At 35.4% G+C, this 15752-nt stretch overlaps 2 protein-coding genes across 11 annotated transcripts in view; one reads left to right on the top strand and one right to left on the bottom strand.

The window, feature by feature from the left end:
• LOC110189533 (uncharacterized) overlaps nucleotides 1–15752 on the bottom strand; it is a 68377-nt gene that overhangs the window by 10918 nt on the left and 41707 nt on the right. Inside the window, exons 1-2 of one of the 5 annotated variants that reach the window (XR_015272534.1) lie at nucleotides 5538–5689; nucleotides 43–831 (exon numbers count right to left, since the gene is read on the bottom strand). Coding sequence is in view for 1 of the 5 variants with exons in the window: in XM_086836663.1 (XP_086692789.1) it covers nucleotides 43–175 (133 nt within the window). In the remaining 4 variants the exon portion in view is untranslated. The other 4 variants (XR_015272541.1, XR_015272538.1, XR_015272542.1 and 1 more) reach the window with 4 other exon arrangements.
• The window catches only part of LOC147644971 (putative guanine nucleotide exchange factor MCF2L2), a 131030-nt gene continuing 121170 nt past the window's right edge, over nucleotides 5893–15752 (top strand). For 3 of the 6 annotated variants that reach the window (XM_086836589.1, XM_086836613.1, XM_086836595.1), the window contains exon 1: nucleotides 6537–6877. In XM_086836589.1, coding sequence (XP_086692715.1) covers nucleotides 6745–6877 — 133 coding nt within the window. In that variant the 5' untranslated portion in view covers nucleotides 6537–6744. Of the gene's footprint in view, nucleotides 6063–6536; nucleotides 6878–6928; nucleotides 10648–15752 lie in introns of those variants that run through there. The other 3 variants (XM_086836602.1, XR_015272519.1, XM_086836607.1) reach the window with 3 other exon arrangements.

Consider the following 15752-nt stretch of genomic DNA (forward strand, 5'->3'; position numbering starts at 1 on the left):
TGTTAATAATTTATAATGAGATTAAATGAGATATGTACTTACAATTCAAATGTCTTCCTCTATGTGCCCTAGAGATGGAAAAACATCGATGTTGCCCCGCCAAGCATCGATGTTTCGAAAACATCGATGTCATCGATGTTTCTCCACCTCTATTAGATATAGAGGATGTGCAAAACTGTAAATGTAAAACTGTAAATATAATATGTACATATGTTAAAGAAATGAAAGCAGACATTTCTTCATTGTTTTTTTTAACATAGGTATATATACATAATTTATATGGTATTAATTCCTAGTCATCAAAGCTCTATCTGCAACAGAATATAAACTTCGGCGTTCCGAACTTAGAAAACTTCTTGTTTTTATTAAAATCGGACGACTATATAGCATAGCTGTTCTATCCTTAAATGTAGAGAAAATGCAAAACTGCCATGCAGTAACTGTCATCAGTAATTCATCAACGTTTCATCAACAGTCATTGATTTATTTAACATGGGCATGTCCTAGGCTGTCATCAATAAAAATTCATCAACAATAAATCGATGATTCATCAACAAATTCATCATCAATCCATCGATGTTTAACGCTGTTTTATCAAAAATTCATCGATGTTTCATCAACAAATTTCTCAACGGCCGGGCCATGGTACTGCCGACGACTGCCGTTTAGACTACCGCCGTAAGTGTATCGTGGGCAGAAGGTCGTAGTAAAAGTCGCAGTCGGCAGAGGGTCGACTCGGTAGAAGTCGCCTCGGTCGCAGTCGGCGCGTTGATGACATGTTCATGACAGTGGCCTATTGATGACAATCGGTATTGCAGGGTATGAATAAAACTGTAAATATAATATTAATACATTATACATAATTTAAAGTTTATGAATTATTAATATTTGAACTGCAATCTGCAAAGGATACACACTTCAGCGTATCAAAAATAGATTCCTTTCTTGTTTTTATATATATGTATGTATAGATATGTATGTACATAATTCGTAAACCCTGAGGTAAGAATACATCTACATACATATATATATATATATATATATATATATATGTATATAAGAATGTCGAGTCTGTTACACCACTTATAACTCAAAAACGGCAGCAGAGATTTGGGTGAAAATTGGTAGGGGGTAGCTAGAGCCAGGAGACAGACATAGGATACTTTTTATCCAGTTCGATAAATCCATCGCTGATATATATGTATGTAGCATTTACTACAAACCAATAAAAAAATAAATTGTAGCCATTTATCTTTAAGGTAGTAAGATGAAATGTGTTAATTATGTTGATCGTGCATTTGAGGCTATAGTATAAAATGACCGCGCGCAAACGAATATCATCATCAAGTCTATTTACAGAACTTAAGACAAAATACAATAAGAGAAAATGCCCTATTAAGGCATCGCGTGAGGACACGAAGATCATTGGCATCATACAATCGATTGGCATATATGATCTCACTGAGAACTATAGTGATTATGAAAATTTAGATATTGGACCAATGACGACTTTATGCCGATATTGCAATGCGTTAAAGTTCAAAAGTGGAAAAGTTAAACTGGATCCGTTACTTTTCAAATATAAAACAAAAAAAATCCTTCATTTTTTAATCACCAAACGAAATGTTACATAATAGGAAGCCATCTGGTGGCAAAACGGAGTTCGCCGAGTTTCCTAGTATGTATATATGTATATGTAGGTTCTGAAAAGTTTAAGTATACCCTTGCAGGGTATTCTAATTTCAGTCAGAAGTTTGCAACGCAGTGAAGGAGGCACCTCCGACCATATAAAGTATATGTCGATCATGGTCGCGTTCCATTTTCGAGCGGAGTGAGTTTCGACTTTCCTGGCTGACGATCGCTGAAGACTGCCCGATCGTTCTGCCTAAGAACTGCCTTCGAACCACACACGGCGACAGCGACGCGACGCTGCCGCCTCGCTATAACGATTCCTGTGAAAAAGGGAACTAACAGCGCAGCTGTGTCGCGCCACAACGAACTAAGAGGACCAATCATAGAATAGAACCAAGAATGCCAAAGTTCCGCGTAAGACAAACTTTCCAGGAACTAGCATTCTGCATACGGTGGTATACGAATGGTATATCCATTCGCCGACATATATATATTCTTGATCAGGATCAACAGCCGAGTCGATCTAGCCATGTCCGTCTGTCCGTTTCTACGCAAACTAGTCTCTCAGTTTTTAAGCTATCTGAATGAAACTTTGTAGTTAGCCTTCTAAGTACTCTCACTCGTATATATGTATGTCGGAACGGGCCGGATCGGACGACTATATCATATAGCTGCCATAGGAATGATCGGAACATTTGTACGAAAAAAATTAGCCAGTTTATTATTCTTCAATTTTGTGTAAAATTTATAGCTCCCATGGGAACGATCGAGAAATTAATTCAATTAAAATTTATAACATTTTCAGTTTTCAACAGAATTTAATCAAAATTGAGATATAGTCATTTCATATTATTCTACAATTTTATGTACAATTTTATGAAAATCGGACTACTATATTATATAGCTCCCATAATTTAATACAAATAAATATTATAACTTTTTCAGTTTTCAACAGATTTTCAAATTTGAGGTATAGCCATTTTATATTAGTCTTAAATTTTGTGTCAAATTTCATGAGAATCGGTGCCATACAAACGATTTGATGTAGAGGAAAAATGCAAATCTGTGAATGTAAAACTGCAAATATAATATGTATAGGTGAATGAAATGAAAGCAGGTATTACTTCATTGTTTTTTACCTAAATATATATAATTTATATTGTATAGATTCTTAGTCATAGAAATTCTATCTGGTATATAAACTTCGGCGTGCCGAAGATAGCTTCCTTTCTTGTTTTTAACATAAGACACGTTCAACATTTGATGCTTGGTTTTTAAATAATAATATTTGTCCCTAAGCAATTGCATGCAATCTTGCGGCGCCTCCCTTTGACAGCTTCCAGACTTGTTAATAAGAGCACCCGAGCACCTGTACAAGGAACTTGAATAATGGGATACTGGCTCTGATAGGCAAGTATGAATTGGAGTCCGTTTTAGGAAGGAACATGGTGGTACCAGAGGCCATACCTATGTACTTCTTCGGCGATCCCATTGGGTCAGCCCCGGATAAGACTGGAAACCGATATCCAATGTCATTCAACATAGTCCACGACAGCGACCTGACAAGTGCTTAAATGTTGAACAACCTGTGGCAGTTGCATCGAGACTTTCGAGATCGATATTTTGTCCTTGATTGCCCCCTCTCTCTATATTCTTTACAAATTAATATAATTGCCAAAGTCCCAAAAATTTTATAATTTCGTCTATCAATTTAATGATATGAATTGTATTAGCTCTTCTGAACTTCAGAATCCGACTCTGACGCACAATTTTATTCATGTCCAAGTCCATAATTTGAAATATTTATGTAGAGCAGAAAGTGAGTGCAAGAGGCATAGACAAGAACAGCCTGTTTTATTAAGTTTTTAATTCTTTTTCACAATGGCGTTAGGAGTCTCTAACGTCACGCAACCTTCTAGTATTTTAATTTTGTGTCGCTGTACAGGCCTTTAAAACGTTGCTTACTAATAAACGATCTAAATTATTTGCCTCACTCATTCAGGTGTTCCGAGATAAATTCCTTAGTTGTCTTGCGACTCTGATATCGGTGAAAATATCCACTAAATTAATGATATGCCAGTGTGGCTTTCTTTTTTTTACAAAGTTTAGCACAACAAAATTTTCCTCCATGTAATAAAATTCAAAATGAATATTATATATTATATTATAATATTATTTTTAGACAATTTTAACATATTAATTTTATATTTTCAAGAAATTGCAGACCTGAGCGTTTGACATTAAAAATATTATTACCTTTTATAAAGTCAAAAATGAATTAAAAGGTTTATAAGATCACTGGCATACATTTCGTGATCATCATAAGTTATTGGTAGAATTTCAAGGGAAATTCTGCTGTATTTGGGAATGGAAATCGGCACACTCGGAACACCATATAAAATACAATATAACACCATATAAATATAAAATTTTTTCATTCAAAGAGTCTTCCCGTGGCTTCATCTAAAGTTCACATTGATTTTTAATATAATCTAATTCATAAAAATACTTTCATTCATAAAATTATATAGTACATTATATTTAAGTTAAACAACTTGGATATGCAATTACTTATTAATAGATTTTAAGACTCCGATTTCTATAATTTTTGCGATCATTTTTCTCGATTTTTTATACTGATAACATACAAATTTTAAATTAGCTGGTCAAGAATTCAGTTTCTTACTATTTTTGCGTAGTTCCTTTTAAGTATTGCGATACATTGACGATATTTCTGTAATTACTAAAATTCACATTCCTCAACATTATTAGTAAACAATTATTATCAGCATTATGCATTGGGACTTAAATTTTTTTTGAAACCAATTAAATTATATCTTAAAGTGTAAATACAACCTTTTAATTATATATATTTTATGACAAAGATCCATTGTTTAATTTTAATAAGTGAAATACTATTTGCCCACTGGAAAAATTCGCTAGAGTAGAGTCGAGTTAAGAAATTGTATTCTTTTGCCTGACACTGCCCACTATACACTTACGAAGGTCAATTCGGCAGTCAAAGCAGCCGGGTTTTGCTTCAGTGTGTCTTCGTTTTTCGTAGTGAAATTAAAGGTGGAAACCTATCGATAGTCGTCGCCATCGATAGTGAGGGACTATTTTTCTCAAACCATCGATAGTGTCGATAGTACTATCGGTAGTGTGATGCATTTTAATTAAATGTAAAAAAGCTAAAAAATGAAATTTAAACAAAATTATATTATATTTTTAACTCTATACAAAAAAAAATCATTTAATTTGTTGCTTCATTATATTTTTAACTCTTAAGTTAACTGGGCTTAGGACCTACGTTAATAACTAGCCTTTTTTGATTAGCGATTGTAAAAAAAGTACATCGTCGAACTGCGCATTCAAGCGGAAAAGAAGTACAAAACTAATTCTTTTTCAAAAAGAGCATTAGAAGATTTTTACTTTCAGCTATACTTTTGCTTTTCACTATATTTTTGCGTTCCACTTTTAGCTTTATTTTTTCTTTGTGATGTGAGAAGTCGCGTGCGAAACTATCGATAGTGCAGGGCTGCCATCGATGGCGGTGCGATAGCGCCAAACCATCGATAGTGCCATCGATAGTTCTCCACCTCTAAGTGAAAGGTTGTGTGCGGAAAATTTTTTTTATAACAGAAACCCTTATGCAACATGACATTTTGCTTTACTATTAAAAAGTTCTATATTAAGACTATAATATATTTTAGGATTAAGCATTTAAACAAAAGACTCGCCACGCGAAAACAAAAACAACGGCTCATTACGGGCTCAAAATTGTTAAAAATTAAATTATAAAAACAAAAATGTTCTACTCGTTTTATTACAAAAGGAAACTTAAAGCCCCATACATCATCTAATGGTTAATCAACACATTCTATTGTTGTCCCGCTCGCACTTACTAGGTTGAGCCCCTCTCACTCGCACTCATTGCTATTATTGAAGAGATACCAGATTTTTCCGACGGAACTACCCTTTATAATTGTATTATGACACTGCCGAAAATTCAACCAATTGGTTCCATGCTTGCGATAACAAGGGAATTCCAATAAATAACTCAAAATATCGGCAATTGATAACAGTTTTTTTCATACAAATACATCGTCAATATTTACAGTAATTTGTTCCTTAGGGAGTCCCCTGAACATATATAAGACCGGTAGGGTGTAGAGTGCCACTTAGTAGCTAGTTACCTGGTAGCTGCCGAGATCACTGAAGATACAGGGAACCCTATCTTATGGTAACTGAAATTTTTTTTTTTTTATCAACCATTTTGGAAATTACAAAGAAGTACATATACATATCTGGATAGCTGGCGGCGGTGGCCAATTAACAGATATTGTTTTCAAAAAGTGGCTAAACACATTGTGCTGGGCCATATAAAATATGGGGGATCTCCGAAATGGGTATACCCTTACAAATTGCAAGTAAGTTTTACTTTCACAGTGATTGCATGTTCCTCCTTATTTAACGATAGTTTGTATGGAAGCTGTATATTATAGCACTAATCAACTAACTTAGTGATTATAGTCGTCCGGTTTTAATGAAATTAAAACTAAAAGTCTAAAATATTTTATATTATGAAACTCAGATGATTATATCATAAAGTTGTCGTAAATCGTTGAATGTAGAGAAAATTGCAAAACTGTAACTGTAATTACAATATACATAGTTATATATGTAATAGTTATAGGTGAATGTTATAGAACATAAGGATACATACATATATAATTAATATTGTATTTATTATTACTGATCGAATTGTAATCCGCAAGGGTTTGGTGTGCCGATCTTGACTTCTTTTCTTGTTCTTACTCTTTTTAATAAAAACTTCACTGTTTACACCCTGTTTAATTCAATTGAAGTAATGATAAAGGATATATATGTACATACATACATACATACATACATGCGCAGTTGTGGTTTGGTGTTGGCCTCATGTGTGTTTCTTCATTTTATATATTCAATACGTTTGTACGTACATGTATTTTATTAGCAGCGAGTGAAGTTTTAGTCATACATTCAAACATTTTTTGTGGGTTAATAAAAATCGATACAAATTGTAAATGTTAATACCGCATGAAATGCTAGGATTACGTCTTATTTAAAATGGAAAACTTACCATCCCACTCAATTGAAGGACAAATTGACCACTTTCTAGAACAGATTAAAAACCGTGCTTCCAAAGGGAACGAAGCAATGGACATGGACATGTTGCCGAAAGGACAATCCGAATTAAACGGTTGGTAATAATAACAGATTTTTGTACTATTTATGTACATATTTATGTATGCATGCAAAGCTTAAGAATAAAATTATTATGCTATTGCTATTTTTATTGTAAAACTTAAAGACTGTCCTGGCGGAACTACTTATGTACAAATGTATGTATGTATGTATGTATATGCCGATAGTATGAATTCGTTGAATACGTCAATTGAATCGTTATGGTTTAGACCGTTATTGATTTGATGGGGATGTTTATGATTAAATTATGTTTGCCCTTCAGTACCATTCCTTTAGGATTCAGGTCTGAATCAGGTTTAATTGGAGAGGCCTCCATCCTGAATAATTAGGGAGTTTTCATACAAGCCATCCAGGAATTTCCATACAGTCGGCGTTATAAAACCTGAATTCAGACTACCCGAGGAATTATCCGGTAATCATTAAGGAATCCTGATAGGAATTTGTCGTGAATTTCGACACGAAGCAAGAATCAAAAGGGAATTTCGAAATGGATTCTGAACAGAATCATCCATAAATTTGAAACGGTATCAGGCAGTAATCGTAGGGGAATTTATAGTAGAATCAGATAGGACTCTCAAAGGAATACCAGGTGGAATCATAAAGGAATCGTAGGGGAATTTAGAGTAGAATCAGATAGTAATCCCATAGTAAATATCTGATTTTAAAACTAGCATACAACCTAGATTTTTTATTTCTAAGTTCACTCAACTCGTTAGTAAACCACGGAAAATTATTCGAGATTGGCGGATAGTATAACGGAAAACATTCAGTAAAAAATAAGTTCATAGCATTGTAAAGAATATCCACGGCTACTGCCAATACATAACATATAAAAATATTCAGCCATTTAAAGTCCGTAGTGCGAAAGCATAGGACATTTTTGGCTGGACGGTCAAATATATTCTGTAAGTCAGACCCAATATCAAGAGTCACATCAAATTATAATGATACGGATATTTGGGTTCCGTCAGAGGCTCCACCCTCCCCGGATTCGAGACAAATAAAGATCGAGCAAGCGCTGATCGGATTTTCGTACATGGTTGACTCGAGGCAGCGAAGTGTCAAATAAGCGAGCGATAAAGTCATGTTGCGTAGGAGTGAGGAGAGTATTGTTGGAATTATTTGCGAACCAAATAGTCCCAAGGACATTGAAATCACCTAGGATTACCAACTGGTCTCAATTCAAAAGTCTACTGGAAACCATTGGAATAGCGGAAAGGTGGTTTCAATAAATAGGAAGTTCCGACAATGGAGGTATGTAGGAACAGGTTTTAATATGGAGCTACGATAGATAGCTTCACACGATGGAATTCAACATCGTTGCATTCCTCGAAACTTAGTAATTATGTTGTGAGTGAGGAGTAGAATGCTATACGAACTCCACCCCCACGCCTGATAGGGCAATCTATACTGTTAACAAATCTGGAACAACTTCTAAGCTCAGTTTTCTGTGAATACAAGAAATTGGGAAGCAAACGAGAGACTTTCAGAATACTAGTTAGGAAGCTTACTACGTAAGCCTCTGGCATTCTGAGAGGAAATACATACGAAGTAGGTTAGTTTTTTGGGTCGGGATTGGAAGACAAAGAAGGCGCATTGGTAAAGCCAATTTTGTCAAGGAACATAAGAAAATATTAAATTTTCCACCTTTTTGTTTTGTTGTTTTGGCTGTTTTTGACTTCGATAAAGACGATCACATTTTGCGATGATTCAGCAGGGGAGAGCCCCGAAACAAATATATGACTCTTAGGTGGAACTGCTATTAGGGCTTTTTGCGAGGCAGATTGGTTATGTGCCGTGCCACGGTTGGCCGGTAGTCCGGGACTAACACCCTGGGGGGAAACATTTATAGTTACCGAGTTTTGTGGGATGGGGACAAAACACCGACGGCATAGGCACTCCCGCAGCACATTCGGGCACCAAATCTTTTTTAGCGCTCGATCAAAGCACTCTTGCGTTGCGGGTTGCCCTCCAATGGCTGTTTTTTTGTACCTGGGAGGCTCATTTATTAGCGTAAGGCTATTAAATTGGCTATCCAGTGCCAAAAACATATCATGAGTTTTGCGAAAACTCGATAATAAGACCTTAACAGTACTCTTGGCTTGTCGCATGAATCATCTCATTTTACACCTCGCTTCACATATCAACCCAAAAATTCGTGTTTATTGATCATCTTCAAAATTCGTGGAATCATTAACTCGTTTTTTGGTCAAAAGTGAGGTCATTCAAAATCATTTTGTGTATTTTTTAAGTTTTATTGGTAACAACCTCATTTGGGCGTCATTTGAACACGTCTACTCTTAGCATACCATACCTTGATGGTTGATTTTTCTGGGGCAGTGTCATGTTAAGCCATGTCTTTGCATCAACTACATTTTTTTTGTACACAATATTATATCAAGACGCGAAATTCTTTTGTATTCATATGAATAAATATTTCACAATACAAAAACTAACTTGACTCAAAATGCTATAATTCACAAACTAATGCTCCGACAATGCACTATGGTCCAGAAGTTGATTTTTTTGGCATAAATTCGAAGTTTTCATGTTGATGTTTTGTATTTTTGATTTAAAATTATTAAAGTTAAAACATCAAACATAAACAAAACTAAGAAAATGAGCTTTACAAGCTTCACTGAAGATTTTTATGACCTTTCGAAATCACACAGTCAAATAGCTTTTTGGTAATAAGAAATTGGTGGCAAATTGCGCTTTTTACTTTTTTGCGTGGAAATAAATATTCTTTGTCCGAACAAACTGTTGATAGTAATGGAAATTGTAAATCAAGGTATGTATTTTTAACTGAATATAGTATGTTTATGAGTAGTCTTAGTGTTTGTGTTTTGTTTAATGTTCAATTTATGTGTATTTTGTATAGAAAATTAACATGCGTCCCTTGTGTTTCGTGGAATAAAACTAAAGACCTGGCGGCTGCTGACAAAAACTAAACGTCAGTTTATACTTATATATGTCGTTCTTTATCGCTAATTAACAACTTTCCCCGTTCGTCCCCTTTTTCACGCAATTCCGCAATATTTTGCGACGTTCGAATTTCGCGAGAGCGATCTCTTCGATATATGGCTCAGCAATAATAGAAAAATATCATCTGTGTTAGATTGAATTTATGAAAAAATTTGCCATTCCCAATACCGAAGATGATACAAAATTAGAAATCAATTAAAAAAACAAGTAATTTTGAATCTTTTTTAAAAAAAAAAACTACCAAAATGCAACTATATGGTCAAACGTTTTAAGTCAAAGCATACTGAATGGATGTCGTCTAAAATATCAGTTACAATAAATGAAAACTGTAAGACAACAAAATCTGGGACGCTGAACTTTGTCTTATGGAAACGCAGGACCACGGTTGAAAGGAAAATTGGCATCTGAGCTGGCGAATGAAAAAGAGCACAACACAAGTCTTCTTATGCATGCTGCAGCCGTTTTAACACCTGCTCAATACCCAACAGAATTAAAAAAGCAACTTCAAATCCAAAAACCGACTCCACTCACACCAAATGAAGCCCCAACTGATACCAAACAGAATTAAAAAAGAAAGAAACTTCTGATCATACAACATTCAAATGAGAACATCCCATTTGAAAAGGAATTGCAATCTGATTGTGATTCGGATGAGGACTTGAACGAAAGCAGCTCAATAATACTAGAATAGGAAGAAGAAGAATATAATGTTTAAGACAGAACCCATACATAACATATATATATTTATATATAGATATTTAAATTGTTCCTGAAATAAATGTAAGTATAGTGTCTGAATTCAGCGTCATATACTCAATTTCTAATGATAATACTACGAATCGGTTTGTATGGGATGTAATAGAGGGCGTGGTCGCGCAGACTCAAATTTTTTTTTACATTGTTGACTTTCTAAAAAAACATAATATGCAATAATAATATTTTTAGAATTTATGCCAAAAATATTGACTTCTGGACCATATTGCAATGGTCAAATTTATACACAACACTGATACAGATACTTACTTAGGAAGAGAAGAACAGTTCAAAGCTCCACGTCAGACAGTGCGGCTGTGTAAATAATGCACGTTTTATATTTTTATACCCTTGCAGGGTATTATAATTTCAGTCAGAAGTTTGCAACGCAGTGAAGGAGGCACCTCCGACTATATAAAGTATATATATTCTTGATCAGGATCAACAGCCGAGTCGATCTAGCCATGTCCGTCTGTCCGTCTGTCCTTCTGTCCGTCTGTCCGTTTCTACGCAAACTAGTCTCTCAGTTTTGAAGCTATCTGAATGAAACTTTGTAGTTAGCCTTTTATATACTCTCACTCGTATATATGTATGTCGGAACGGGCCGGATCGGACGACTATATCATATAGCTACCGTAGGAATGATCGGAAAATTTTTACAAACAATTTTTTAACTTTTTCAGTTTTCAATAGAATTGGATCAAATTTGAGATATAGCCATTCTACTATACTCTACAATTTTGCATAAAATTTTATGAAAATCGGACTACTATATCATATAGCTCCCATAGGAACGATCGAGAAATTAATACAATTAAATTTATAACCTTTTCAGTTGTCAACTGATTTTCATCAAATTTTAGGTATAGGCATTTTATATTAGTCTTAAATTTTGTGTCAAATTTCATGAAAATCGGACTATTATATCATATAGTTGCCATACAAACGATCGTTTGATGTAGAGGAAAAATGCAAATCTTTGAACGTAAAACTGAAAATATAATATGTATAGGTGAATACAATGAAAGCAGGTATTACTTCATTGTTTTTTAACACAAATATATATCATTTATATTGTATGGTTTTTTATTCATAGAAGTTCTATCTGCAAGGGTATATAAACTTCGGCGTGCCGAAGTTAGCTTCCTTTCTTGTTTGTTAATTAATTCACTTATCATTGTTTTTTTGTTTCGTATTTTCGTATTTTCTCTAAAGACCGTTGCCGATGAGCAACCGAAATATATTGGATAATAAAATAAACTTTTTGTTAATTTTTTTTTTTTTTTGGTTACTCTCTTTGACCTGAATGTACCCTTTTTGCCAATATATTTCGAATTCTTGTCTTCAAGAAAATTAGCTTATTAAAGCTCACGACGTCCGTACTATCCGCCAAAAAGTATACATTTAATTTTTGGAATTCCTACATCAGTTGAGTTTTTTTTTTAATTGTTTAAAATTGCTAGCCGAATGTTTTAGTTGCTAAAAAATGTTAGAAAACTTTTCTTAAAATTCTTTAAGGTCTCAACAGATGTTAACAATACACAATGACAGCTATTAGGTGATCAAATATTGGACGGCCTTCGTGCTTCACATCGTCAAATCAGTATTCGTAATAATCAAGCCCAAGATTAGCAAGTTGCATTAAAACAAACCCAATGTGCACAGGTTCACCCTGCAGAATAGACAAAATTATATTCTAGAAGCAGACAACCTTGGAGACAACTTGAGTCGCGCTGATTTTGGCGACTATATTATATTCAGTCAAGATCACAAAATTTGCGTTAGCTATTGCATCATAGCATTGCTACCACATACCGCATTGAAGCTGCCTTTTAATCTTCTTTCTGTTGAAAATCCAACGTGCATAATGACTAAAAATTAGGCGACAGCCAAATTTATGGGACAATGTAAAATTCTTACATATATGGGATAAATACAGGATGCCGCATAAACGAGCTTTAGAAGAAGTAGACCGACGATGATGGAGTTGAGAAGTGATTCAAGATTATTTTGTGGTGCTCTTCGGAGATTTGTTCAAACACTTTCCGTCAACCGGAAATCTACGGCGGCCGATAAGGTTAATGCTTGCGTGAAATCACCCTCTTTGTTGTTTCAAGTCAAGAAATTGAAATTGACGCCCCTTCTGCTGAATTTTCAACACAACTGTTGGCGCTTGGCAATGGTTAATACTTCGACTGGATTGATATCGTTCACGGCAAATTTTTTGCGAATTCACGTTACCTGAAGAGGAACTCAACAAAAAATATTTCCCTGGCATTGCCCAAAATTTTGATAATTTCATTTGAATTAGCGAATGAGCAATACTAGCAACAAAGAATAAAGACGTCGATAGTTTGGATTCCATTATTTAAAGTCAAAACTGAATTCGTACAAATCAGCCGACGGCGTGACCAACGAGGATAAAGCAACTAACTATCCGACGAAATTTTTGAGATCACTCGATGTGCAAGGAACTTCGCCGCATATTTTACAGGTTGGCTCAATCATAAGCATACTTGCAATCTTCATCATGCGAAATTGTTTAATGGTACGCGGTTGTCTGTAAGAAACTAATTCAATTCATGTTTAGTTGTACGGAGTATGTTCCCGAGCTGGAAAGCCTTTTTCGTGTTTTATTTTTGCGCCGGAAAATAAATAAAAAAAATATAGTTTACCTCAACGCCTCAGCTGATGAGATTAAAGTAAATTAATAATAAACAAGAAAGGAAGCTAACTTCAGCACGCCGAAGTTTATATACCCTTGCAGATAGAACTTCTATGAATAAAAAACCATACAATATAAATGATATATATTTGTGTTAAAAAACAATGAAGTTATACCTGCTTTCATTGTATTCACCTATACATATTATATTTTCAGTTTTACATTCAAAGATTTGCATTTTTCCTCTACATCAAACGATCGTTTGTATGGCACCTATATGATATAATAGTCCGATTTTCATGAAATTTGACACAAAATTTAAGACTAATATAAAATGCCTATACCTAAATTTGATGAAAATCAGTTGAAAACTGAAAAGGTTATAAATTTAATTGTATTAATTTCTCGATCGTTCCTATGGGAGCTATATGATATAGTAGTCCGATTTTCATAAAATTTTATGCAAAATTGTAGAGTATAGTAGAATGGCTATATCTCAAATTTGATCCAATTCTATTGAAAACTGAAAAAGTTAAAAAAATTTTTGTAAAAATTTTCCGATCATTCCTACGGCAGCTATATGATATAGTCGTCCGATCCGGCCCGTTCCGACATATATACGAGTGAGAGTATATAAAAGGCTAACTACAAAGTTTCATTCAGATAGCTTCAAAACTGAGAGACTAGTTTGCGTAGAAGCGGACAGACGGACAGACGGACAGACGGACATGGCTAGATCGACTCGGCTGTTGATCCTGATCAAGAATATATATACTTTATATAGTCGGAGGTGCCTCCTTCACTGCGTTGCAAACTTCTGACTGAAATTATAATACCCTGCAAGGGTATAAATATAGTTTACCATATCGCCCTAACTGATGAGTTTCAACTGAATTACATAGAAAATTGAATTACCTGCGATTTATTATCACTTTGGGGTTATATGAAACATTAATTAGGTGGCGAGACAAAATTTTCCGGGCCAGGCTGTATTATATACAAAATTATTAATAACTATCAGATTAATGTCATCGATTATGTGGCTCCTTTTTGTATGAAATTTTAAAGAAAAAATTTGAAAAGAAACAAAATAATTTGTCATGGAAAATGATTATCTATGTATGTAGAATAAGAAGTAATTAACCAAATTGTTTAGATTAATGGGGAACTAATACTTTCGGACCTTTTAAACTATATATATATAAATACATATATTTTGGTGTTTCTATAATGTCGAATGCGACATTAATACTCAATGAGTATTAATAGGTTGGGTTAGGTTGAACCGGACGGCCCTCCGGAGGGGGCCAATCATAGGCCAGTATGGCCCTTTTTTAACCGGACGTTGTAAGGTAAGTAGTTCACCTGACGACCTCTTGGAGGCATCTGCTAGTGATGCCAGTACTGGGGCACCGAATTTCTTTACTCTTGCCTGCGTTAGGGCTGGGCACTTACAGTTGAGGTGCTCCAAGGTTTCGGTTGCCTCAGATTCATCGCATTTCCTGCAGTTGGCGTTGTTGGTGATGCCCAGCTTGACTGCATGCGCGGCCGCCAGGCAACGACCCATAAGCATTCCCACTAGTAGTCTGCAGTCTTTTCGGGATAGATGCAGTACGTAGTGGCTGAGTTTGTTATTTCGCTCTTTGCACATGATGTTAGAAGTTTCCCCGCCACTTGCTTTTTGCTCGAACGTCCGCCTGCCTCTCTAACTCGCTTTGGAGCGTTCTTAGATTGACTAGGACGTTTTCTGTTCTATCGATACCCAGTCCGACTCCTTCCTTTGCAAGACCGTCGAGCATGGTCCTGAACCGTTTTCCAGTCTTCAGGTTCCAAGAATGTTGATGTTTTCACATCAGGGAAAGTTTTAGGTCTCATGTAGTCAGATATACTGCTTATGGTTCGACCAATTAAGCTGTGCCCGTATTCCTGTGTCGAAATATTTCTTAGCGCTACTAGGCGTTGTGCAGCCTATCCCGCGGTCAGTTGCGCGTAGATGTCTAGGGGGTCAATTCCAAGTATCGTCTCTTGAGCTTTTGTGGGAGTTAACCTCGGCGCCCCAGATATGCAGAGCATTGCCTGCCGCTGGGTTCTCTCCATAAGCTTTTTGTAGGTCCTCTTTTCCATGGCTTGCCACCGCACTAAGACCCCGTATAGAAAATTCGGACGCACCACCGATATGTAGACCCAGTGCATCAGAGCGGGTGAGATGCTTCATGTGCTGCTGAGCATCTTCTTTCCTTTTGCACCCTCTCTAGTACATTGGGTTTCCATGCCAGCTTGCTGTCCAGTAGAGTGCCCAGGTATTGAACTTGTGTTTTCGGGGTCAGCCTGGTTGTATTTATTTTTGGGGGATCCATAGCGGTACTTTGAATCTCTTAGTAAAGAGAATGAGGTCCGTTTTATCCGCATTGATACTGAGTCCTACCTTGTCCGTCCACATACATATCTCTTTGAGTGTTGATTCCAT

The sequence above is a fragment of the Drosophila serrata genome, unplaced genomic scaffold (assembly GCF_035046125.1).
Source record: "Drosophila serrata isolate PLE 108 unplaced genomic scaffold, ASM3504612v1 contig_47, whole genome shotgun sequence".
NCBI classification, from domain to species: Eukaryota; Metazoa; Arthropoda; class Insecta; order Diptera; family Drosophilidae; genus Drosophila; species Drosophila serrata.